General features: G+C 44.1%; 1 protein-coding gene across 3 annotated transcripts in view; it reads left to right on the top strand.

Moving 5' to 3' along the window:
- Positions 1-26,894, top strand: part of LOC140410990 (prolyl endopeptidase-like) — a 219,069-nt gene extending 192,175 nt beyond the window's left edge. For 2 of the 3 annotated variants that reach the window (XM_072499879.1, XM_072499880.1), the window contains 3 exons: positions 17,552-17,683; positions 22,958-23,114; positions 25,198-26,894. In XM_072499879.1, the coding sequence (XP_072355980.1) occupies positions 17,552-17,683; positions 22,958-23,114; positions 25,198-25,489 (581 nt within the window). In that variant the 3' untranslated portion in view covers positions 25,490-26,894. Of the gene's footprint in view, positions 1-17,551; positions 17,684-21,149; positions 21,359-22,957; positions 23,115-25,197 lie in introns of those variants that run through there. The other variant, XM_072499881.1, reaches the window with a different exon arrangement.
- The last annotated feature ends 989 nt before the right edge of the window (positions 26,895-27,883 follow it).

The following is a 27,883-nucleotide window of genomic DNA, read 5'->3' as shown; positions in this document are numbered from 1 at the left end:
TTTTGATCAGCTCCCCCAAACCAGCCACCTCCTGCTCCTCCACCCTCGGGGACCTCAGGAACCAAGAATCGTCGCGTCCCCTCTTCCCCCCGCTGGGGGCTGGGATCTGTACAGCTCCTCATAGAAGGCCTTGAATGCCTCATTTACTTTCGTCACACTCCGCACCGTAGCTCCCCTTCCATCCTTGACTCCATCTATTTCCCTCGCTGCCATCCTCTTACGGAGCTGGTGTGCCAACATCCGACTCGCCTTCTCCCCATACTCTTACGTCGCCCCCTGCGCTTTCGTCCACTGTGCCTCTGCCTTCCCTGTGGTCAACAGGTCAAACTCCGTCTGGAGACGTCGCCTTTCCCTAAGTAGTCCCTCTTCAGGGGCCTCTGCATATCTCCTGTCCACTCTTAAAATCTCCTCCACTAACCTCTCCCTTTCCATGCCCTCTATCTTCTCCCTATGAGCCCTGATGGAGATTAGCTCTCCCCTGATCACCGCCTTCAGCGCCTCCCATACCACCCCCACCCGCACCTCCCCGTTGTCGTTGACCTCCAAGTACCTTTCGATATACCCCCTCACCCTCCCACACGCCGCCTCATCTGCCAGCAGTCCCACATCCAACCGCCACAACTCCAGTTCCACCCAGTGCGGGGCGTGATCTGAAATGGCTATGTCCGAATACTCCGTTCCCTCCACTTTCGGGATCAGCGCCCTGCCCAGAACACAAATATCTATCCGGGAGTAGGCTTTGTGCACGTGGGAGAAAAAAGAAAATTCCCTGGCCTGCGGCCTGGCAAACCTCCACAGTCCACTCCCCCCATCTGATCCATAAACCCCCTAAGCACCTTGGCCGCAGCCGGCCTCTTTCCGGTCCTAGATCTGGAGCGGCCCAGTGCTGGGTCCAACACCGTGTTAAAATCCCCACCCATTATCAAGCTTCCTACCTCCAGGTCCGGAATGCGCCCCAACATGCGCTTCGTGAATCCGGCATCATCCCAGTTCGGGGCGTATACATTTACCAATACCACCCATGTCCCTTGCAACTTACCGCTCACCATCACGTATCGACCTCCGTTGTCCACTACAATATTCTTGGCCTCAAACGACACCCGCTTCCCCACCAATATTGCCACCCCTCTGTTCTTCGCATCCAGCCCCGAATGGAATACCTGTCCTACCCATCCCTTTCTTAACCTGACCTGATCCGCCACCTTCAAATGTGTCTCCTGGAGCATGACCACGTCTGCCTTCAATCCCTTTAAGTGCGCAAATACTTGGGCCCTCTTTACCGGCCCATTCAGGCCCCTCACATTCCACGTTATCAGCCTGATTGGGGGGCCTCCCCCACACACACACACACACCCCCTGCCGACTAGCCATCTCCTTTTCTAGGCCAGTCCCGTGCCCGCGCCGTCCTCACCCGCCAGTCCCCCAGACGGGAGACCCCCGCCCCGACCACCTCTTCTGTGTCCCATTCCCCTTCGGCCAGTGCAGCAGCAACCCTATTTCTCCCCCCCTCCCCCGCGTCTAGCTCTTTTGCTCCCCCCATAGCACTCCCGTAAGTCAGCTGACTCCTGCTGACCCCGGCTTCCCCCGCCATCCCATTGACCCCCACCCTGTGGGAATCTCCCAATCAGTGTGCGCTCCTCCATTCTCCCCCCCCCCCCCCCCCCCGGTCCTTCCCTAGCGCGGGGAAAAGCCCGCGCTTTCCTAAGCCTGCCCGCCCCCTCTGGCGCAGCTCCTGTCGCGGCCTTGTCTCATTTCCCCCCTCCCCGAGCCTCCTCTCCCTCCAGCACCAGCGCCCGCCGTCTCGTACGGTCTTCTCACCCGGTCCCTTTCCCCATCCCCATCCATCCTCCAGCCCGTGGAACATTTCCTGCGCGTGATTAACACCCTGTGTACAACAAACATCGAACATCCCCCCCCACCCCCCACCCTCACAAACCCTCAGTTTGAGTCCAACTTTTCAGTTTGAATAAAGGTCCAAGCCTCCTCAGGTATTTCAAAATAGTGATGTTGATCCTTGAATGTGACCCACAATCGCGCTGGCTGCAGCATTCCGAATCTCACTCCTTTCCGGTGCAGCACCGCCTTGGCCCGGTTGAAACCCGCTCTCCTCTTTGCTACCTCCGTGCTCCAGTCCGGGTATATTCGGATCTCCGCATTCTCCCAGCTGCTGCTCCGCTCTTTCTTGGCCCATTTTAAGACCCTCTCTCTGTCCGTGAAACGGTGAAACCTCACCACAATCGCCCTTGGCGGCTCATTATCCTTGGGCCTCCTCGCCAGCACCCGGTGTGCCCCATCCAGCTCCAAAGGCCTCGAAGGGGCCTCCGCGCCCATCATCGACCCGAGCATCGTGCTCGCATATGCCCCGGCATCGGCCCCCTCCACTCCTTCAGGGAGACCAAGGATCCGAAGATTCTTTCTCCTCGACCTGTTCTCCAGGTCTTCGAATCTTCCCGCCCACCTCTTGTGCAGCGCCTCGTGCGCCTCCCCCCTCACCGCCAGGCCCAAGATCTCATCCTCGTTCTCATTAACTTTTTTCTGCGCCTCCTGGATCTTTACCTTGTGGGCCTTCTGGGTCATCCCTAATCCTTCAATCGCCGACAGCATAGGCGCCAGCATCTCTTTCCGCAGCTCCTCAAAACAGCGCTTAATGAACTCATGCAGCTCCAACCCACCTTCCACTTTATCTCCGGCCACCATCTTGTTTTTCTTCCCTCGCTTCTCCCGCTGCTCCAACGCCGCTTTTTTGGCCGTTTCACTTCTCGTCCGATCCATAAACCGTGACGGGGACCTCACTCTCCCCTTCCCACACGGAACGTCTTCACAAAATTCCCATTGGGGCTCTTCTAGAGAGCCCGAAAGTCCGTGATCGCGGAAGCTGCCGAATCGTGCGGCTTAGCTCCGCATCGCCGCAACCGGAAGTCCTCCACAATCAATTGTGTTATGAAAATAAAGGATTTATACTTGAATCGGTAAACATTAGAAATAAAGCACAGTTTTAAGTGGCTTTAATTTTTCTGTGCCTGGATGAGTAAAACCTAGAGTTAGATTGCATGGATGAGGGTTGGTTAAGTTCCAACTGTTTCTATTATGCTTAGAGAGGGCTATGGTGTGCAAAATAATTAAACCAGCAGTGGCTGCTTAACACCTGGGACCTTGTACGGTAGAGAAGCTTTAAGTTATAATGTAGCTGGAGTGGCACGTGCCCCAGTGGGTAGCACTGGGACTGCGGTGCTGAGGACCCGGGTTCGAATCCTGGCCCTGGGTCACTGTCCGTGTGGAGTTTGCACATTCTCCCCGTGTCTGCGTGGGTTTCGCCCCCACAACTCAAAGTTGTGCAGGTTAGGTGAATTGGCCACACTAAATTGCCCCTTAATTGGAAAAAATAAATGGGTACTCTAAATTTTTAAAAAAGTTTTAGTGTAGCTAATTTGACTGCAGTTGAAGATAGGTAGTGAGAGAGGGGCAGCTCTCACAGATCTGCCAAAATGTTTAGAAGGCTAGAGAGGGAACATGTATATCTCAGCTTTGCGTCGAGAAAAGCCATACCATGCAGTCAGTAATGGTTAAGAAAACAAGTGCAGAGATCTGAAGAGCAGCTGGTTAAAAACTAGAACCATGATGAGAAGTGTTCAAAAAGTCTGACATTAAGTGAACAAAGACCATGGTATGGTTCAGAAGAATTCAAGGAGGAGTAAACAAAGTGTTCTGAGATTTTAAAAAAAGACAATTTTAGTAACTAGATTTTAAAGCGGGACAGCAGACATCAGAAGCAGGTGAAATAATTGATGTCATTTTAATACAGTCTGGGAATCAAGAGTTAAAGCAATTGTGAGCAGTTTAGACAGCAGTCAAGACAAAGAAATCCTAAAGGATTTGGTGTAAAATCCTGAACTCAAATTCCTGTTAAAAGTGGCGCAGAAGCTTTGTTTAAAAGTGTCATTTGGAAAAGCTGGTCTGGATTAGGAATGCAAACCGCGAAGGGAAAGCATACCTAGAAGATTTGAAAGTGTGTTCTTGGGGAGTGGAGTTTGGAAACTCTCATGTGACAATCATCTAGAGGGACTCTGAGGATAAATCCACAGATACTAACTTGGGTTCAGAGCGGAGTGCATGCACAGGAATACCTGTGTGTAATTGTTAAACTAAGGGCGGAATAAAGGGGTATTATATCCAAATTTTTCATGTTGAATAATTTTTTTTTCCTGTTAAAGCTAATTATCAGTCCTGTGAGTCTGTTCCTCCACGTTTGATTAGAAAAAGTAAATGTTGCGGTCTTTTGAGCCATGGTTCCATTCTAGGATCTTCCCTTCTAGCTATAATGTCAACTTGGATTGTAACTGAGAGCCTAGTGGAGTGGTGTGGCGACAACAATCTCTCCCTCAATGCCAGCAAAACTAAAGAGCTGGTAATTGACTTCAGGAAGCAAAGTACTGTACACACCCCTGTCAGCATCAACGGGGCCGAGGTGGCGATGGTTAGCAGTTTCAAATTCCTAGGGGTGCACATCTCCAAAAATCTGTCCTGGTCCACCCACGTCGACGCTACCACCAAGAAAGCACAACAGTGCCTATACTTCCTCAGGAAACTAAGGAAATTCGGCATGTCCACATTGACCCTTACCAACTTTTACAGATGCACCATAGAAAGCATCCTATCGGGCTGCATCACAGCCTGGTATGGCAACTGCTCGGCCCAGGACCGCAAGAAACTTCAGAGAGTCGTGAACACCGCCCAGTCCAACACACGAACCTGCCTCCCATCCATTGACTCCATCTACACCTCCCGCTGCCTGGGGAAAGCGGGCAGTATAATCAAAGATCCCTCCCACCCGGCTTACTCACTCTTCCAACTTCTTCCATCGGGCAGGAGATACAGAAGTCGGAGAACACGCACGAACAGACTCAAAAACAGCTTCTTCCCCACTTCACCAGACTCCTAAATGACCCTCTTGTGGACTGATTTCATTAACACTACACCCTGTATGCTTCATCCGATGCCAGTGCTTATGTAGTTACATTGTATATGTTGTGTTGCCCTATTATGTATTTTCTTTTATTCCCTTTTCTTCTCATGTACTTAATGATCTGTTGAGCTGCTCGCAGAAAAATACTTTTCACTGTACCTCGGTACACGTGACAATAAACAAATCCAATCCAATCCAAAATAATTGAATAAAATGTATTCCTGACTTCTCTTTCCTTATTTTAGTGAGTGCTTCTTGTTCGTTGAATTCTTAGGAACAGGAGTAGGTCATTCAGCCCATTGAGCCTGGTTTGCCATTTAATACGATCATGGCTGACCGGACACTTCAATGCCTTTTATACCCACTATCCCCATAACCTTTTTGCACTATTGTTAATCCGAAATCTATCAATCTCTGCTTTAAACAAACATACTGTCTGAGCTTGCACAGCCTACTGGATAGAGAATTTAAAAGATTTGCAACCCTCTGTGTAAATATATTTTTCCACGTCTCGGTCCTAAGTGGCATTCCCCCCTTTTTTAAATTTGTCCCTCTTGGGTTCTAGACTCCCCAGCCGAGGGAAATATCACACTACTCCTGTACTCAAATCCTCCTGCAATAAAGGCCAACATTCCATTAGCCTTCCTAATAGCTTGCTGCACCTGCCTGCTCGCCTTCATTGACTTAAGGACAAGGACACCCAGGTCGCTATGTACATCTACACGTTCTAATTTCTTACCATTTGGGAAATAACCTACACATCTGTTCCTTCTACCAAAGTGGATTACCTCTCATTTTTCCACGTAATATTCCGTGGGTACATTCTTGCCCATTCATTGAATCTGTCCAAAATTCTCCTGTAGCTGCTTTACACTTTCCTCACAACACACATTCCTGCTTAGCTTTCTAATATCTGTGAACTTGGAGATATTACATTTTAGTCCCAACATCCAAACCATTGATATATTTTAAGCAGCTGAGACCCAAGTACTGATCCTTGCAGTATCCCACTAGCTACAGACTGCCAACACAAAAAAGACCCATTTAATCCTACTCTGTTTTCTGCCTGTTCCCCTATCCTTAATTCATGATGGTGGGAGCAATTCTTCAGCCGCATTGTGCCCAGCACAAATCCTGCTATGTCAGGAGAATTCCGGGGGAGCCTCGAAACTGGATTTGCCAAACCGTTTCCGGTGCTCCTGGCTCGCTCCAGCTGGCATGATCTGGTTCACGCCCTCGCTGGGTGTGAACCAGATTAGCATATTTAAATATGCAGGATCTGTTTTTAAGCCATATTCTCCTACTGCTTCTACTATTCACTCACCAGCTGCTGCAACATGAAATCACTACTGGCCTCCACAAGCTGAGACTAGATGTGATGGCCATGTGGGGGAGAGGGAGTAGTGGCATTGTAGCCTTGTAGGCTATTGAACCCCCGGGTGGTTGGGGTCATGGCAGGACAGTGTCGCGGCACATGGATGGGGCTTGAAAGGGACATTCAGCGACCCCATTGCTTGGGAGTTGGGGGGGGGGGGGGGGGGGGCAGTGTTGGTCTGAGATCGGGGTGCCCTTCCGATCTCTGAGGTGCCACAGACCTGCTGGCATCTTCAGGTCCTGCACACCTCATACACGCGCAGCTCACCCAACCTTCAAAAAACTTTCTACTTGTGGGCGGATTGCAATCTGGATCACGCCCAGCTACCCAGCAGGAATCGCACCTCGTTTCTTGCCGGAGGCCACACTTCGACATTTTTTGGCAGAATTGGACCCAGTATGTTGCATCCTATCCCATGTGTTTTTATTTGCTAATGAACCTTTTATGGGGGACTTTATCAAAAGCTTTGTTAAAGTCCAAATATACTACATCCATCAACTCTCCTTTTATAAATGTTGTTAGCAATTCACCATTATGAGTAATTTCCATGGATTGTTTTACCAATTCCCTTCTCAACCTTGAGAAGTTCAGTTGGCAACCTTGAAGTCAATCTTTTTCAGAAAACCCAACTCCGCTTCCTTCTTTTCTAATCCAATCAGCGTTGCTTACTTCTAGTCTGCCACAGAGATAATATTCCTCTTCAGTTGGCTGTAAATATCTTGGCTGGGACATCTTGAGATTGTGAAAGGTGCAATACAAATGAGATTATTTTATCACTTTTACTGCTATAATAAGCATTATATTGATATATCATTCTCCATTATAATATTTATATCCCATTCCTGACCCCTATACTATTCCGCTTGTCGCCCATTTCTGAATTTGGGGCCAGGTGGGGATCTTGGGTCCAGCAGGAGTCTGGATGCTGCCTGTTTAGAAAGCAGTATCTGGGATTCAGACGATACTGATTACTGCACTCAGGGCAGGGACGGCACTATTTCTGTTAAATCATAAAGAGAATCCTATCAAGAATAAAGCAAACGTGGTGAAGAGGGAAAATCTGGAAATACCATGCCATATGATGAGAAGGGCTGGGAGGTTCTGGCTGTGTGGTGAATTCAGAATAAGTTACATAGCACTGTCTCGCATGCGTGCAGCCTGGAAAAGATTGGAGGTTTAAGCTGTTATCTCTGGAATAGAGCAGAACCAAAGTCACTGACTCTGGAGAGTGAGCTAGGCCTTTTCAGCAAAAGCTTGTGAAAAATATTCTAACATGTAATCCACAGGTTTAGTGTAGCTTCTTGTTTTTAAAAAAATAAGTTTTAATATGTTTATCCATTTAATTGGTGACTGGAAAGAAATATAGTACCTGGAACATCTTTGGGGGGAAATAACAACATGTGACTTTTATATAGCACTTGTAGCTTTTTTTAAAATGACCCACGATGTAATCAAAAAATATAGATGTTAAGCCAAAGGGAGAGGTATTGGAAGGGAACAAATGATTGGTTGAAGAGATAGGTTTTGAGGAGAAGTCGAGAGGTTTTAGGGACAGGGAGTATAAATGGCTGAAAGCGGGATTGACAGTAAGATTTGCATTTATAAAGCACCCTTTATGACCTCATGATGTCTGCAAGAACTTCAGGCACTAGTAGTTTTGAAATGTTTCCAGTAGAAACCCAGTAGTCAATTTGCTCCTAACAGGGTCCCACTAAACCACAGTTTTATAACCAGATAATCTGCTTTAGCAGTTATTTAATGAGATATAAATGTTAACCAGAGCACCAGAAATAATTCCATGTTTCCTCTTTGGAAAAAGTGCCATGTGCCCACCTGAGAGGGTAGGTGATGGCTTAACATCTCATCTTTTAGTGCAGCATTCCCACAGCACTGGAGTATTTCCTAAACTTTGTGGTCATGTCTCTGGAGTGAGGCATGAACCCAAACTCCTCTAACTCAGGAGCAAAAGTGCTACTAATTAGTCACAGCTGGCAATGATGGGGTGAATGGGGTGGGGAAGGGGCAGTGTTAGAACAACAGTGTTTAGAGAAATGTTGCTGTGCTGAAGGAGGTGACAGAAGGCAAGCTATGAGAATGAAAATTTCAAATTTGAACTGTTGAACCAGGATTCAGTGTAGATCAGCAAGGACTGATGTGATTGGTGAAATATGGCAGCAGCATTTTGAGTAACGTTTATTGAGGGTGGAAGATGGAAGGTTGGCTTTGGAAACATTGGAACAATTGGAGGTAAAAAGTCCCTAATAACAGATTTCAGCAGCAAATGGGTTGCGGTAGAGTTGGAGATGGACGATATTATGGATTTGGATTGGATTTGTTTATTGTCACGTGTATCAAGTTACAGTGAAAAGTATTTTTCTGCAAGCAGCTCAACAGATCATTAAGTAAGATCATATTATGGATGTGCAAGTAAATGGTGATGGGCCTGATATAGCGTCGGTAGCTTCACTTTGTGCTGGGTGTAGAGGTGCTAACTGTATCAGTTTGATACAGTTCTTCTCCGCAATTTGGATGAATAATCTGTACTGTTAGTTTGGGTACATAAACATGATACTGTGTGAAGATACAATGCTGGATTATCCTGTAGTGCAGTAATGTTGATGTACATTTACTGCCAGGTTACTGCTGACAAAGTAATATGGTAATTACTGCTACTCTGCATTGTCCCTTAATTAAACACTGCTCTAACAAAATAATGTAAATGAGCAAAATATTAATTAAAGCAGGGAACTGAGGGCCAGATATCTTTGAGTAAGCAACCCGAGTGAGAGATGTACAGCACAGAAAAGGCCGTTCGGCCCATTGCGTCTGCGCCAGTCAAAAGCAACTACCTAAGTATTCTAATCCATTTTTCAGCACTTAGCCATAGCCGTGTATGCCTTGGCATCACAAATACATATCTAAATACTTCTTAAATGTTATGAGGATCTCTGCATCCACCAGCCTTTCAGGCAGCGAATTCCAAATACCCACCCCCTTCTGGGTGGGAAAAGCTTTTCCTCAAGTATTGCGTGTTTTGATTACTGGAATGATAACATATGTCAAATTAAAAGTAGGGCATAATTCTTTTTAAATCTTACAAAGACGTATGTTTACTGTTAACATATTTTTCAGTTAAGCATAACTGGACATGAAACATTTCATTGTAGGGTTTTATGCCTCATTAAGATGAAGTGTAGTTTGAATTTTATTATGTGACACGAGTTGAAGTTGTAATACTTGGATTCATTTTATTGATATTGCACGCTAAATAAAGTTTTAAACAAATTTACAGTAGACAAGATGTCTTTTACATGTAAGTGCTAAAGAAATAGAGACTGAAAGGTGATAAATCATTGTCTCCCAAAACATTTCAGCTGTTACAATCAGCTTTTCGAACAACTGCATTATTTTGGTTAAAGAGCAAAGAAATGGAGTGATGTTTGTAAGACTGGAAAGTGGTAAACAGTGATAACCCTCAGTTGGGGATCATAATTGTGCAAATTACTTTTCTCAATATATGTATATAACTGACTTGGACTCGTCCGATATACCAGTGTTTTTCAAAAGCATTTCCTGGGACCCACTCTTGCCAACTGGCCAACCTTCGGGACCCACTTGATGGCCGGCACAGACACAATGTGCCAAAGAGCCTTTTTCTGTGCGGTAAAACTCTGTTACTTTATGTCAGTGTTTGGGAAACTGTTGGAGAAAATTCTGAATGAGACAATCTATCTCCACTTGGAGAGGCAAGGTTTGATGAGGAATAGCCAGCATGGCTTTGTCACAGGGAGGACATGCCTAATAAATCTGATTGAGTTTTTTGAGCTTGTGACCAGGTGTGTAGATAACAGTAGTGCAGATTACATGGATTTCAGCAAATTAAACTGTAAGAGTAAGACAAAGGCATACAGGTTTAAACTAGAGAAGTCTGCTTTTAGGATGGATATCAAGAATTTTTCATTTAATGATGCAAGATATGGCGGGGGCGGGTGGGGGGGACGCAGACAAAGGCAGCGAGTTTCCGTAAAGTTCCAAGGATTTTCCTTCAGTAGCTGAGTCAGATTATAATTGTTCTGTGTCAGATTTTAAAGTTGGGGTGATGGTTATTGTGAAGAGTGAGTTTAGCAGATCATGGACAGGTTATAAATAATTATTGGATAAGATTTAATGCAGGGAAACATGAAATGATGTATATTGGAGAGCAACAAAAGGAGATTAAAGGTATTGAATGAAAGAGAAAAGAAAACTTGCATTTATATATAGGCAAGTTCATAGTAGAAGTACATAGAAATGTAAAAATAGATATGCATCAGGAATAATAGTTAAGTTGCACAAATTGAAGCTAAAAGAGACCTATCTGTGGTAATAGACTCCCAAGCTTAACATGTCTAACCAATGTAAAAGTCGCAATCAACAAAGCCAATAGAATGTTGAACTACATAATGAAAACAGTGGAATATGACAGAGAAAGTCATGTCTAAATTCTTCAAAGCTCTGGTTAAACCACACCTTGAATACTTTGTCCAGTTTTAGTCGCTGAGCTATTCCGATGTTGAATGATTGTTAGCATGAGGAAGGCCTACAGAAACTCATACTTGTGAGCATAGAAAGGAATGTTATCATAGAATCCCTACAGTGCAGAAGGAGGTCAGTCAGACCATTGAGTCTACACCGACCTTCTGAAAGAGCACCCTACCCAGGCCTACTCCCCTACCCCATCCACGTAACCCCACCTAGGCGGATTGAACCTAGCTCCTTGGTGTTGTGAGGGAGCAATGCTCACCACTAAGCCACCGTGTATTATGAGATGTGATTTTACAGAAGTATATGAGTTAATTTAAAATATTACTTTAAGCTTATTTGCGATAGTATGACATGACATGGGGATATAGGTTGAAACTGGTAATCAGTAAATGTAGAACCAATAACAGGAGATTCCCTACAGAGTGACCAATGTATAAAATGGAATTCCAGGTGGAACGGTATTTTTTCATATGCATTAGCCCATTCTCCCTACCAACCTCTGTCATCGGGCAGGAGATACAAAAATCTGAGAACAGCACCAACATTCAAAAGCTGCTTCTTCCCTCCGGCTACCAGACTCCTGAATCGCCCTGTTATGGATTGAACTGATCTCTCCACACATCCTTTCTACTGAGTAACACTATACTCCGTATGCTTCACCCGTTGCCTGTGTTTATGTATTTATCGTATGTCCGATGTATGGAATGATCTGTCTGGACCGTACACAGAACAATGCTTTTCACTGAACTCAGTACACGTGACAAATCCAAATTCAAATATGCACTAGCTACCTGCCACGCTTGGCTAACTCTGAATCCAGATGTGGATCTATGCATTTCTGATTAGTACATTGAAAAATGAATAATAGACAGTCATTCTGCATTTAATCTCCTTGGGGCAGCACAGTGGTTAGCAGGGACCCAGGTTCAATTCCAGCCTTGGGTGACTGTAGTTTGCATGTTCTCTCCATGTCTGCATGGGTTTTCTCCGGATGCTCTGGTTTCTTCCCACAGTCCAGAGATGTGCAGGTTAGGTGGATTGGGCACGATAAATCTTTTTTTTTTTTAAATCTTTTTATTGGCATTTCTCATATTCATAAACTATTTTATATGTACATCACATTTTTCTTAACAGCGTTAATTTACTTTATTGTACAGAAAGCTTTATTTTGTCTTTCTTTTTAATTAGTCCTTTATACATTTTGCTGCCCTCTGGGTCGGTCTATGGTCCCTCCCTCTGACCCCCCTCCCTTGCATACTCCCTCTGCCCCACCATCCCCGCTGGCTTCAACTGTGCTTTGCTTTTATTTTCTGGAGGAGCGGGGGGGCGGGGTGTTACCCCCTCCTCTTCTCTTCTCCTTTTTGTGGTTTCTCCACTTCCTTCGGACCCTGGGATGACATACTTAATCTCCTCCAGGTGCAGAAATTTCAAGAGGTCAGCAAGCCAGTCTGCAGCATTGGGTGCTGCTGCTGATCACCTGCCGAGCAGGCTTCTCCGGTGTGCGGTTAGGGAAGTGAAAGCAAGGGCGATAGCCTCCTTCCCCATGTGTAGTTCTGGTTGCGCTGATACCCCGAAGATTGCCACTATTGAGCATGGCTTCACGCTCACCCCTACAACCTTGGACATTGCCTCGGAGAAGGCTGTCATGGACCCAGCAAGTTTGGGACAAGTCCAGAACACGTGGGTGTGGTTGGCCGGGCACCTCTGGCACCGTTCACATTTATCCTCCACCTCCGGGAAGAACCTGCTCATTTTGGGTTCTGGTCAGGTGAGCTCTGTGCAACACTTTGAGCTGCATTAGGCTGAGCCTTGCGCAGGAGGAGGTGGAGTTAGCCCTGCTCGGTGACTTCGCTCCAGAGTCCCCACCCTACCTCTGTCCCCACTTCGTCTTCCCATTTTTGCCTGGTCTCGTCCAGTGGTGGTCGAGCTCTGTCCAGCAACTGTCCGTATATTTTCCCACATAACCCCCCCGCTCCTTGCTGCCTGTACCTATCAAGTCCTCTAGTAGTGTAGTTTATGGGGTCCCGGGGTACCCAACTGTCTCTTTGCGGAGGAAATGTTTTATTTGGAGGTGTCTCATTTCCTGCCCTTTTGCTAGTTTCCACTTCCTTGTCAGTTCGTCTAGTGTCGCCAGTCTGCGCCCGTCCCCAACCGTCAGTGTGCCCCCGTCCCACTTCCATCTTTTGAAGGTGGTATCCAGCATGGCTGTGGGGGCCATTTTAGTTAGCCTGATCAGAGGTGAGCTGGCAAGATGGATACAGAACTGGCTAGGTCATAGAAGACAAAGAGTAGCAATGGAAGGGTACTTTTCTGATTGGAGGGCTATGACTAGTGGTGTTCCGCAGGGATCAATGCTGGGAAGTTTGCTGTTCATAGTACATATAAATGATTTGGAGGAAAAGGTAACTGGTCCTATAACGACACAAAGGTTGGTAGAATTGCGGCTAGCGATGGGGACTGTCAGAGGATGCAGCAGGATTTAGATTGTTTGGAGACTACGGCGGGGAGATGGCAGATGTAGTTTAATCCGGACAAATGTGAGGTAATGCATTTTGGAAGGTCTAATACAGGTAGGGAATATACAGTGAATGGTAGAACCCTCAAGAGTATTGACAGTCAGAGAGATCCTGGTATACAGGTCCACAGGTCACTGAAAGGGGCAACACGGGTGGAGAAGGTAGTCAAGAAGGCATACGGCATGCTTGCCTTCATTGGCCGGGGCATGGAGTATAAAAATTGGCAAGTCATGTATGTATAGAACCCTAGTTCGGCCACACTTGGAGTATGGTGTTCAATTCTGGTTGCCACACTACCAGAGGATATGGAGGCTTTAGAGAGGGTGCAGAAGAGATTTACCAGGATGTTGCCTGGTATGGAGGGCATTAGCTATGAGGAGAGGTTGAATAAACTTGGTTTGTTCTCACTGGAACGAAGGAGGTTGAGGGGTGACCTGATAGAGGTCTACAAAATTATGAGGGGTATAGACAGAGTGGATAGTCAGAGACTTTTTCCCAGTGTGGAGGGGTCAATTACTAGGGGGCATAGGTTTAAGGTGCGAGGGACAAGGTTTAGAGGAGATGTACGAGGCAAGTCTTTTTACACAGAGGGTAGTGGGTGCCTGAACCTCGCTACCAGAGGAGGTGGTGGAAGCAGGGGTGATAGTGACGTTTAAGGGGCATCTTGACAAATACATGAATAGGATAGGAATAGAGGGATACGGACACCGGAAGTGTAGAACATTTTAGTTTAGAGGGGCAGCATGGTCGGCGCAGGCTTAGAGGGCCAAAGGGCCTGTTCCTGTTCTTTGTTCTCAGCGTGGCCGCTACCACTGGGCTCGTTGTGTATCTTGTTGAGGGGGATGGGAGTGCTGCTGTAGCCAGGGCCTGGAGGGTCGTTCCTTTACAGGAGGCCTCCTCTATCTGTATCCACTCTGTGCTGGGATCGTGTACGCATCCCCTCACCCTTTCTGCCGTTGCTGCCCAGTGATAGTATTGTAGGTTTGTTAAAGCCAAGCCCCTTTTGATTTTCCTTCTTTGCAGTGTTGGTTTGGGAGTTCTCGGATTCTTACCCCCTCACCCCACGCACACAAACGGCATGATTAGACTGTCTACATTTTGGAAGAACGCCTTGGGGATGAAGATCGGTATGGATCTAAACAGGAAGAGGAACCTCGGCAGTACGCTCATCTTGATCGTCTGCACTCTCCCCCGCCAGGGAGAGTGGGAGTGAGCCCCACCTTTGTAGTCCTTTTTTTACTTCCACCGCCACGCTGGTCAGGTTCCACTTGTGGATTTGTGTCCAGTCTCTGGCTATCTGGATCCCCAGGCAACGGAATCTCTTCTGGGCCGTTTTAAATGGGAGCCCCTACAGCTCTGCCCCATCCCCATTTGGGTTCACTGGGAATGCCTCACTTTTGCCCAGGTTAAGTTTGTAGCCCAAAAAGGTTCCAAACTCCTTCAGGATCTGCAGTATTGTTTTCAATTCCTGCTGTGGGTTTGAGACATAGAGGAGCAGGTCATCTGCATAGAGTGAAACTCTGTGCTCTCTATCTCCTCTCTGGATGCCCTTCCAGCTTTTCGCATCCCGCAGAGCTATCGCCAGGGGTTTGATCGCTAGCGTAAACAAGAGAGCAAGGCCTTTGTGCATGATAAATTGTCCATTAGTGTCCAAAAGGTTAGGTTGTATTACGAGGTGGCAGCTTGGGCCTAGGTACAAAGAACAATTCAGCACAGGAACTGGCCCTTCGGCCCTCCAAGCCTGCGCCGATCACGTGTCCTATCTAGACGTACCGCCTGTATCCTTCAATACCCCGTTTATTCATGTGTCTATCCAGATAAGCCTTAAAGGTCGCTCTTTCGCAGGGTCGGTGCAGACTTGTTGGGCCGAATGGCCTCATTCTGCACTGTAGGGGTTCCATGATGAGAGTTTCTCAAAATGTTGACTTGTTTTGATGAGGTAAATGGGAATAAATATTTCTTGTGATTGGTGAGTTGATAATTAGAACATTGAAATTAAAGATAACCCACTAAAACAACGAACGGAGTGGTTTGGAGAATGTTTTCTTATGCGGAAGGTCATTGAAACATGAAAGTGATGGAAGTACAATCCACAATACTTTTTAAAAGATCAATGGGTTTGTAGACACAAGAAATTTTTTAAAGGGCATGGGGAAAGACCACGGAAATGGGACAAGGTGAATTAATCATTGTAGGTTGAGATTTATTTGGTTCATAAAGGTATTTTAGATGTAGAACTGTAGCTATATAACTACGGCATCACAGTTGAGTGAGAACTACTCCTTGCTGTATTTTTAACTTAATCACTGGGTATTGACTAAGGGTTCCTTGTCCGACTTTTGTTTCCTCTTTTATAATTAGGCTCTGCGATTAGCCTTAATTCCTATCTGTATCCCGATAGCTTACTGAGTACACACCATTGATCAAACCTGGATCTTCCTAGCCTTTATGCCTTAGTATTGCACCATAAAAGAAACTTCTACACTCTACAAAATTGATCCTGTTTTTTAGGGCGGAGAAGAAAAACAGAAGAATATAATCCTTTTGATATGAGTTTAGTATTACTGATATGATGTTCGTGCAGTGACTAATTTAAATTACAAAGCAGAAGATGCTGCAAAATACAAATTTCAATGTTTGAAAAGAGGATGTTACGTTTTGGAGGCATTTGTTGCATTTTTATTTCACACAATCACAAAATTGTTATGACATAGAAGGAGGCCATTTGGCTCAATCTGCACCAGCTCTCCGAACGACCATTGTGACCTAGTGCTTGTCCATGTATTCCTGCACATTAGAAATTGCAATTTTTATTTCGGTTTTCTGGTACTTGCACTGATTTTTCTTTGTCCTGCATATAGTTCTCAATATGGAGCTAGCATCCCCAGGGTAGTCCTTTTTTCCCTCCAGTTGTCATTGGAAAAGGGCATTCCTTGTAGTTGTGATCACCTTCAGGTCTCAAAGGTTGCAGCATTTTTCAGTTTATACGTCATAATTATATTTATTTGGGGTCAGTGCCTCTTAAGTTTGGTGTGTAATTTGAGGCAACCCTAGTTTCAAAATCTGCCAACCCTCAACAATAACCAACAGCTTAGGACCACTTCCTAATATCCGTGCTAATGTAGAATTTAATGGCACAGACGATAACATAAATCTTGCAGCTGTACAACCATAGTGCTATCCAAGAATGTCACTGGCCTATTGAAGGAAATAATAAATTCTGTTGTAAAAAGTAATGTTCCTTTTCATAGCTGGACTGAGTTTTTAAGTGGTTTCACTAGAGTAACTTTTTCTTTGTTTTATAAATTTATAGAACCCAATTATTTTTTCTAATTAAGGGGCAATTTAGTGTGACCAATCCACCTAACCTGGGTAATGGGGGTGAAACCCACGCAGACACGGGGAGAATGTGCAAACTCCACACGGACAGTGACCCGGGGCCGGGATCAAACCCGGGGCCTCAGCGCTGTAGGCAGCAGTGCTAGCCACTATGCCACCGTGCCGCCCCTTCACTAGAGTAACCTCTATAGCATTTGAAGCTGTGACAGATTAATTATTCTTCGCTTTCATTCTGATTTATTTAAAGCAGTGTTGACCATTTTAATCTTCTACAGGAAATCTGCAGGAGGTGGGGAGGCACAATCTGATGGAAAATACCTAGACTGCTGACTTCCTTTAAGACTTTTCTTTAAATCTGTCTCTTTGACCAAATGTTTGACCATGTGCCTTACATTGCCTATGTGGCTCGGTGTCTAATTTTGCTTTTTAATGATCCGATGAAGTGTCTATTAGAGACACTATATAAATGAGTTATTTGGCGGTCCAAACCACAATCCTAGGGGGATTAACCCACAGGTGTGATTAATTTATTCACTTCTGCCCTTTCACCAGCCAGTGCATGCAGACATACTGCCACCAAAATGAAGGTTCATTTGTCATTTTAGCAATGATAGTTCTAATATAATACATATCAGTCTTCTAAAAATACCAAGTACACTAAATATTATATACACATGTTGAAACTATTGTCAATATGGCAGTATGGTAGCAGGATTTGGGTACACTTGGGTTATTCATTAATATATCACTAATATTATTAGCTGGACCATTGAAAACTGAATCTGAAATTGATTATAGAATCTCAACTAAAATATATTTGTGCCTTGTTTGCAGGAGGTATGCTGGAAAACAAGCAGAATTGTTTTGATGACTTTCAATGTGCTGCTGAAGTTCTCATCAAAAAGGGCTACACTACTACAAAAAAACTGACCATTAATGGAGGCTCGAATGGTGGTCTGTTAGTGGGTATGTTGATGGTTTTTTTGATATATTTACAGGATATGGGCATCGCTGGTTAGGCCAGCATGTATTGCCCATCCCTATCTGCACTTCAGAAGGTGGGGGTGAGTTGTCTTCTTGAACCGCTGCAGTCCCTGAGGTGTAGGTACACCCACTGTGCTGTTTGGGAGGGAGTTCCAGGATGTTGTCCCAGCGACAAAGAAGGAGCAGCGATATATTTCCAAGTCAGGATGGTGAGTGACTTGGAGGGGAACCTCCAGATAGTGGGATTCCCAGATACCTGCTGCTCTTGTCCTTCCAGATGCTAGTGGTCATGGGTTTGGAAGGTGTTGTCTAAGGAACCTTGGTGAGACACTGCAGTGCACCTTGTAGATGATACACGTGGCTGCCACTGTTCGTTGGTGGTAGAGGGTTTGAATATTTGTGGAAGGGGGAGAAATCAAACGAGCTGCTTTGTGCTGGATGGTGTTGAGCTTCTTGAGTGTTATTGGAGCTGCACTCATCCAGGTGAGTGGAGAGAATTCCATTACATTACATTCCTGACTTGTGCCTTGTAGATGGTGGCCAAGCTTTGGGGGGAGGGGGTCAGGAGGTGAGTTACTCACGCTACGATTCCTAGTCTTTGACCTGCCCTGGTATCCACTGTATTAATGTGGCTAGTCCAGTTCATAAAATAGAATCATAGAATTTACAGTGCAGAAGGAGACCATTCAGCCCATCAAGTCTGCACCAGCCCTTGGAAAGAGCACCCTACCTAAGCCCACACCTCCACCCTATCCCTGTAACCCAGTAATCCCACCTAAGCTTTTTGGACACTAAGTGCAATTTAGCATGGCCAATCCACCTAACCTGCACATCTCTGAACTGTGGGAGGAAACCAGAGCACACGGAGAAAACCCACGCAGACACGGGGAGTACATGCAGACTCCATGCAGGCAGTGACCCAAGCCGGGAATCGAATCTGGGACCCTGGCGCTGTGAAGAAGCAACTGTGCTAACCACTGTGCCGCCCACCGTGCGTTCAGTTTCTGATCACTGGTAATCCCCCTAGGATGTGGGGGATTCAGTGATGGTAATGCCATTGAATGTCAAGGGGTACTGGTTAGATCCTCTCTTGTAGGAGATGGTCATTGCCTGGCACGTGTGTGGTGCGAATGTAACATGTCACTTGTCAGCCCAAGCCTGGATATTGTCCAGGTCTTGCTGCATTTGGACATTATCTGAGGAGTCACGAATGGTGCTGAACATAGCGCAGTCATCCACAAACATCCCCACTTCTGACCTTATGTTGGAAGGAAGGTCATTGATGAAGCAGTTGAAGATGGCTGGGACAAGTACACTACCCTGAAGAACTCCTGCAGTGATGTCCTGGAGTTGAGATAATTGACCACCACAACCATCTTCCTTTGTGCCAGGTATGGCTCCAAACAGCGGAAAGTTTTCCCCCTGATTCCCATTGACTCCAGTTTAGCTAGAGCTCCGAGATGCCATACTCGTTCAAATGCTGCCTTGATGTCAAGGGCAGTCACTCTCACCTCACCTCTGGCATTCAGCTCTTTTGTCCATGTTTGAACCACGGTTGTAATGAGGACAGGAGCTGAGTGACCCTGATGGAGCCCAAACTGAGCATCCGTGAGCAGGGTATGATGAGTAAGTGCCGCTTGATAGCACTGTTGTTGACTCCTTCCATCATTTTGCTGTTGATGGAGAGTAGACTGATACGGCAGTAATTGGCTGGGTTGCATTTGTCTGTTTCTTGGGTACAGGACACACCTGTGCAACAGTCCACATTGCGGGGCAGATGCCAGTGTTGTAGCTGTACTGGATCAGCTTGGCTAGGGGTTCGACAAGTTCTGTAGCCCAAGTCTTCAGTACTATTACCGGGATATTGTCAGGGCCCATAGCCTTTGCAGTATCCAGTGCCTTCAGCCGTTTCTTGATATCACATGGAGTGAATCGTATTGGCTGAAGACTGACATCTGTGATGCTGGGGACCTGCAGAGGAGACCGAGATGGATCATCCACTCGGCACTTCTGGCTGAAGATTGTTGCGAATGCCTCAGCCTTACCATTGCACATATGTGCTGGGCTCCTCCTTCATTGAGGATGGGGACATTTGTGGAGCCTCCTTCACTAGTAAGTTGTTTAATTGCCCACCACCATTCACAGCTGTATATGGCAGGACTCTACAGAGTTCAGATCTGATGCATTTGTTGTGGAATCGTTTAGCTCTGTTTATTACTTGCTGCTTATGCTGTTGGCACACAAGTAGTCCTGTGTTGTAGCTTCACCAGGTCGACACCTCATTTATCGGTATTCTTGATGTTGCTCCTGGCATGCTCTCTTGCACTCTTCATTGAACCAGGCTTGATCCCCTGAATTGGTGTTGATGATAGAGTGGGGGATATGCCAGGCCATGAGGTTGCAGATTGTGTTTGAATACAATTCTGCTGCTGTATGTGTATGTGCACTTACAGTACATGAAAACCAGCTTTATCTCTGTACTGAGAAAAGGTGGTCCCCGTAAAGTATTGACTGGGGTCTCGTGACAGATGCTGCCGTACTTGCTGAATGTTTCCAGCAGTTTCTGATTTTGCCTTTACCTCATGTAATTCTGATATGTAATTTTACTGCAAGTTTTTTTTCAGTAAGTGTTATTCCTTTACTTTAATCATAATGGTTTCTCAGATTAATTTGTACTTGAAGACGTATTTGGGTGGCGCACTGCTGCCTCACGGCACCAAGGACCCAGGTTCGATCCCGACTCCAGGTCACTGTCCGTGTGGAGTCTGCACGTTCTCTCCCTGTCGGCGTGGGTCTCACCCCCACAACCCAAAGATGTGCAGAGTAGGTGGATTTGTCACACTAAATTGCCCCTTAATTGGAAAAAAATAATTGGGTACTATAAATGTATATTAAATAAATAAATATTTTAAATTAATTCAGAATATATTGTTTGTGCCCACCTAGAGCCATCAAGTGGCAAAATTATAAAATCATGTAAACAAATTTAAATTGTCTACTTTTCTTAATTATATAACAGACTTCACAGGCCAGAGGCAATGAAAGTCATAAACACGGAGTACGTCTCTGCTATATGTCAAGCTTGAAGTCAAAGGAAGATCTGCACGCTATTTATCTTCTATTATAATACCTACAATGTACAACCAAAGCTTGGGGACTCTTGATTATCTGGCAATTTTTATTTTCTGAGAAAGAATTGTCACATTCTGCCAAATAATGGAGGTTTTACTTCCCTTCTGGCCTCCTAACGATGTGGTTGAAACTAGCATTCTAATGCGTTGAACAGAACAATATTTTATGCTCATTGTTGCACATGTTTTAGGGAGCTTTTTAGCTCTGCATCTATATCACATGACCATCGTTTAAAAATGTAGTTAAGCTGCTGATAAAACAATAAAAATACTCCTACAATGTTTTACAGGCCTTTTATTTTTTGGTTGGGTCACAGAAATCTTCATAAATGCACACATCTTCAGAGCTGACGAAGATCTGGGCCATGGTATGGAATCACAGAATCCCTACAGTGCAGAAGGAGGCTATTGGGACCATCGAGTCTGCACTGACCCTCCGAACGGGCGCCCTATCCTTGCAACCCCATCTAACCTTTGGACATGGGCAATTCAGCAAGGTCAATCCACCTAACCTGCACATATTGGATTGTGGGAGGAAGCCCATGCAGACACTGGGAGAACGTGCAAACTCCACACAGTCACCCAAGGTTGAAATCAAACCCGGGTCCCTGAAGCTCTGAGTGCTTGCCATCTTGCCGCCCTAAGTATGTTCTTCACTGGTGTCACTCAACATTGCAAAAACAGCAAGTATAAGTGCAAATTTAATTTTAGCACTTAACAGTGCTTGCTAGAATATATTAAAGGTTATTTTTCATGCTAGGGTGCTTTTGGTGATTCTTTTATCTAAATATACAAAAATTAGTTGATGGAAAATGTTACACCTTACCTGAATGAATAAACAGGAGCCTAGTTAGGAGCCTATTTAATACTAGTGTATATTTGTGTGCAAAAGCAGCTCTATCATGCCACAGAATATAAAATACATGTTTTGTTTTACAAATAGAGTTTTAGACATACAAAGTATTGTTAGTTCGATGATTGACTTCAGATCCTGTTGCTTATGGAAGCAACATTCAAAACTACTTGCACGTCAAAAGGATTTTGTCGTGGGCAGCACGGTGGCACAGTGCTGTGTGCCACCGCCTGCCTGTGGAAGTAGTTGAGTCGGAAACATTAGGGACCTTCAAGCAGCTATTGGATAGGTACATGGATTACGGTAAAATGATATAGTGTAGATTTGTTTGTTCTTAAGGGCAGCACGGTAGCATTGTGGATAGCACAATTGCTTCACAGCTCCAGGGTCCCAGGTTCGATTCCGGCTTGGGTCACTGTCTGTGCGGAATCTGCACGTCCTCCCCGTGTCTGCGTGGGTTTCCTCCGGGTGCTCCGGTTTTCTCCCACAGTCCAAAGATGTGCAGGGTAGGTGGATTGGCCATGATAAATTGCCCTCAGTGTCCAAAATTGCCCTCGGTGTTGGGTGGAGGTGTTGAGTTTGGGTAGGGTGCTCTTTCCAAGAGCCGGTGCAGACTCGGGGCCAAATGGCCTCCTTCTGCACTGTAAATTCAATGATAATCTATGATTAATCTAGGTCAAAGGTTCGGCACAACATCGTGGGCCGAAGGGCCTGTTCTGTGCTGTATTTTCTATGTTCTACAGTGGTTAGCATTGCTGCCTACGGCGCTGAGGACCTGGGTTTGAAGCCCGGTCCTGGGTCACTGACCGTGTGGAGTTTGCACATTCTCCCCGTGTCTGCGTGGGTTTCACCCCCACAACCCAAAGATGTGCAGGGTAGGTGGATTGGCCACACTAAATTGTCCCTTAATTGGAAAAAATAATTGGGTACTCTAAATTTATATTTTTAAAAAAAGAGGGTTTTGTCTTATCTCCAGTAAATTACCATAATGATGCTTTTTGGCTGTATCCTTTCATTGATTGCCTCAGGGATTCTGTTATCACTCTTTTAAATTTGTTCATGCATGTAGGCAGTGTTGGGAAGGCCCCATCAGTTACCAAACTAATGGCCCTGGCTGGGTTGTAATTGCAAAAAAGGCTGCTGTCAAATCTGGGTGACTAGAGATGGGCAAAAAAAGCGAATAAAAGCTGTAGATTAATTCATTATCTCTAGTCTGACTCCGTAAATTTAATTTAACTATTCTTGTGTTTCTCAATCTCAATCTTTTAATAGCGGCTTGTGTGAACCAGCGACCTGACCTCTTTGGCTGTGCTGTAGTGCAGGTTGGAGTCATGGACATGCTCAAGTTCCACAAGTTTACCATTGGACATGCGTGGACCACTGACTTTGGCTGTTCAGACAGCAAGGAGCAGTTTGAATACTTAATCAAGTAAGTTGTATATAGAAATGTTCTGAAAGATGTTCTTATGACTCATCAAGTTGTCGACTGAGCCATCCATGTAGACCAGAAATTTTGCAAGTCCAATCCATAGCCGGAGAGGCTGTTGATCTTGTACCCTGACTTTGGAAAGAGAGAATAAGGCAAATTCCCAGTTACTGATCATTAACCAGCATCTTTTGCCACAAATGTAGATGTGTGAACCTTCAGTGTGAACAAGATCAGTTTCTTTCAGTTGAAAAATTGCCTATTGAAAGATCTTCATGGCTTTATCGTGGTTTTTTTTTATAGTTATGAGCTGAGAAATGTTCCATACAAATTGTGAGAAAGTAGGAGGGAAACAATTATTTACAATCATTTTAGGCATATCGAAAGCACATGTATCTCTAAGAATGAAGAGACGCATCGTAAACTGTGTATCAAAACTGATTTGAAGAACAAACATACATTGAAATAAACAAAACTTAATTTAGGTTAATAAAACAATACTACAGGGTGGAGGATGTTTGTGAACGCTGTTGGGGGGAGGGGTGCGCAAATCACATTCATATGTTTTTGCCGGCCCAAAATTGGAGGGAGGTCTTTAGGGTAATCTCAAGGGTGGTGCATGTGAGACTCTAATCAGGTCCCCTGGAAACCATATTCAGGGTGTCGGGTCAGCCGGGATTGGAAGTGGGTGCGGAGGCAGATTGCCCGAAGGTGGATTCTGCTGGGTTGGAGGTCGGCTTCTCTGTCCTGCGCCTCGGCATGGCGGGGGGAACCTGCTGGAGTTCCTAACACTTGAGAAAGTAAAGTTCGAGTTGAGAGGGAGGATGGAAGGGTTCTACAACTCATGGACCTTGTTCATCATGCATTTTTACAAATTGGATGACATCGAACATTAGGGGTTGTAATGTATAAATTAATGATAATTCTTTTTCATTGGTGTTCTGTATTAAAAATGTTGGGGGGTGGGTGGGTGAGGGGATTACTGGCTAGGGGATTGCCATTGTATTTGTTATTATAATTATTTGTTGTTGTAAATATGACGAAAATGTGAAAAAGGAGAATAAAAATATTTATGAATAAAATACTACATTTTTGCTGTAAGCAGAAATCAAGATACAGCATCTTGTAATATTTCATCCCCAAGACAATTTTTCAGTGTCAGCAGTGAACAGTCTGCTTCATGATGCTAGGTCAAATCCAGGACTTTCGTGAAATTCGCCTCTTGTTAACTGAGCTTCCCCTTCCCTGGAATTTATCCCAGGAGCTTCATGCCCTTGGGATTGTATCAGACTTCTACATCTCAAACTACATGTTAATCTGTTGAATTTAATTATTTTCCATAACTGAATCAAAATGATAAATGAATGCACAAGAGGGAAGAAATTTTACTTCAAACAAGTGGGAGGTTACTGAGCAATTGCTTGTGTATTAGACTGCTCGTTTGAGGTCCAAGCCAAATTTAGTGTCAGGCATCATTTGAATGAAAGCAACAAGTTGGGAACTCCAAAGAGGCACCCAACGCATTCTTTGGTTGGGGCCTGGCGAATTCCAACAAGAGATATGTGGGACTTTAAAACATATTAAACTCCCACAAAATTTGAGTTGTAGATTCCATACATCAAGAATGGGATGGAATAAGTTTTTCTGTCCAGAAATAGATCTGATATAATTTATTCATGAAAGTGTAAATACATTATATATGACAATTTTTATTTATTCATAAAATAATTGAGGATTATTTTCAATTTGTGAGGTAGGGATTACTTTTATAGGTGTATCATTGACATTGTTAGACATGTGCCATTGACGTCATGATCTTAAGTTGCAACCAGTTTAATGAATAATTAACAGAGAGTGAATTTTATGATTGAATTTTCTCAGCAGTTACCTTTTCAGTCACAGGATCTTAAATTCTAAATTATTGACTGCTGTTTAAATTGGGTATCTCAACCTAATTGTAAACCTGAATTCTAAACTTGACTAATTTTGGGGATTTGTGAAATGTTCCATTTCATACGCAATATCTTGGTCTTGAATATCTGATATGCATAAGTATTGACAGCTACATTTTCATCTCTCTTTTTAGATACTCTCCACTTCATAATATTAAACTGCCAGCTGTTGGCATTCAGTATCCTGCAATGTTGTTGATGACAGCAGACCATGATGATCGCGTAGTTCCTCTCCACTCTATGAAATTCATAGCTACTCTGCAGCATGTTGTTGGCCAGAGCCCAACTCAGATTAATCCATTGTTTATCTATGTTGATACCAAGGCTGGGCATGGCGCAGGAAAACCAACTGCTAAAGTAATTCAAGAGGTCACTGATATGTATGCTTTCATTGCAGAAACATTGCATCTTGAATGGGTCAATTGAAACAGACTTTGTTATCTGCACACAGAATTGGTATTGAGTAGTTTCAAATATGTAAACATTTAGAAATCATACTAAACATTTAAGAATGGGACTATCATAAAGTAGAATGTTCTTTGGAAAGACCATTTGGGATTGAAGGGTATTTTCAAACCTTTGTAGAGTAAATGTTCCTACAAAATAAGAGATGTTAAATAAAAGTAATTAACATGTAGCAGCTATGTGCAACATATTTTGAGAAATAAAGGAGACTCAGATTGCAGTGGCTATTTACTTCCATAAATAGATATTGTCATAGTGAGGTCCATTTTGTGTTGGTATGTTTTTTAATTCACACGGAATATTGTTATAATTGTTCATCATTCAGATTATTTTGCATTATTGGACGTTTTTCACTTGCAGAGGCATAAGCTAATGGTACTGGTCTTAAATGCATAAATAGAAGTGTTTTCAAATAAATGACTGCAGTGATTGTTCATTTAAATATTATGATTCCTCTAAATTCTGGCAGGCATAGAAACATTTCATGTAGTGTGGGGGTTTACTTCGCATTCAGCACAACTCTGCCATTTCCTTTTCCTTTTGATCACCAGTCACTCACCTCTGCAGATACTTGAGTTAGAATGTTAACAATTATTTTCACTCCTTGGAGCAAACTGAATGAAATGGATAATGCTATGAGGTTTTTCAGATATAAATGATAGCCTTACATAACTGTTGGCAGTTCATTTGTAACTTTCCAGAATGGTCCATCCAACTAGATCATGATATATCTGTTTCCATGTGCTTGACTACATATAGCATTCACAAACATAAAAAAAATCAGGGACACAGTAAACATAAGTTTGTATTGCTGTGATCTAATCTTGGAAATTCGCGTATTCTGTCTGTTGTTTGCTGTAGATTTTTAAAAGCCCAATGTGACACATCTTCAGTTTTTGAAAGCTCCTACTATTTTTCCCGGTAATGTGCAATTTCACCAGGTGGTAGGAGGGAGAGAAGCTTGAGATTTTATCTAATGCATTGGATGCATTTGGTAAATAATATGTTGTGACCCAGTAGAATTAAGTTATACGAATGCTGATTTTGAATTTTTTTTAAAGTGTAAGTAATGTAAAGAAATAGAGCATAGGTTTATGAATTATTTTTCTTACCTTGGTCTCTAATTGATGTACCACAAAATAAGCTGCAAAATATGATGTCATTTTAAAGTCAGTTCAGAGAGCCGATATTTTACCATCATTTCAGTGTATTCCAATTGCATTTGACTGTTAAACTAAGTAATTTTTACCTCAAATCCTAATTGGAGAAGACATTGGTCACTAATAATTCAGGTTCACACCTTCGTATGCTGAATTAATGTATCAAGATTTCACTACCTTGAAAAATAAAAGCAATTTGCAATTTCTGCTTTTTTGAAATTATTTTCCATACTACTAAGAATTATTTTTTAACGGTGCTGTCATTTCATTGCAGCATTGATACATGGAGTAAACCTAGCTCATTAACAGAGGACTGCAAAAATAATGGATTTTTAAAACATTAACGGTGATCATTTTATCCCTTTCTCCACATGTCCTCTCACCCTCTCTTGTGGATGTACATTGTAGATCCACAGGTGCTGGTAGCCCTCCAGTAATTGCCATGGTGCTCATTTTACATTTGCAAGCCCATCACTCATTAGTTTAACTATCCCAGGTACCACAGTAATCTCATTTGACATCCAAATATGCATGTTCTGGCCTGAGTGACCAAATTGTACTCGGGCACAGGATATCTAGCTGAATTTTTAACCTCTCAAGCCCAAGGTCACTGAGGTCAGTGATACCATTGCCACACAACTCTCCTATCCAACGTCAGATACTAAATTGCATCTCGCATACCATTCAGTTATATTTCCCTGTCTGAAATTGGCTTTTAGTTATTAACTGAGGCAATGATTCAGCTTGTTGAGTCCATTATTTAAATATCCAGCTTAATTTCTGCCAGAACATGTGACTCTTTAATATTTACCATTGAAGGCCTGGCAATTCGAGAAACTGCCTTGCAAAACTTAATAGGACTTTTTAAATGGTGCTCGTAGACCTTGAAACCAACTCATTGGTCTGACATTATGTTGGGCTGTGAAAACTTCATGCAGACTTTTTAAAATAAATTTAGTGTACCCAATTATTTTTTTCCAATTGAGGGGCAATTTAGCGTGGCCAATCCACCTAACCTGCACATCTTTGGTTTATGGGGCTGAAACCCATGCAGACACAGGGAGAATGTGCAAACTCCACACGGACAGTGATCCAGGGCTGGGATTCGAATCCGGGTCCTCAGCGTCACAGTCCCAGTGCTAACCACTGTGCCACATGCCGCCCAGTTCATGCAGACTTCTGAGCTCTAAAAGTA

This window comes from Scyliorhinus torazame, chromosome 4 (assembly GCF_047496885.1).
Source record: "Scyliorhinus torazame isolate Kashiwa2021f chromosome 4, sScyTor2.1, whole genome shotgun sequence".
Classification (NCBI taxonomy): domain Eukaryota; kingdom Metazoa; phylum Chordata; class Chondrichthyes; order Carcharhiniformes; family Scyliorhinidae; genus Scyliorhinus; species Scyliorhinus torazame.
Note: the sequence above shows the minus strand (reverse complement) of the source record. Positions and strands in the feature narration are given on the sequence as shown.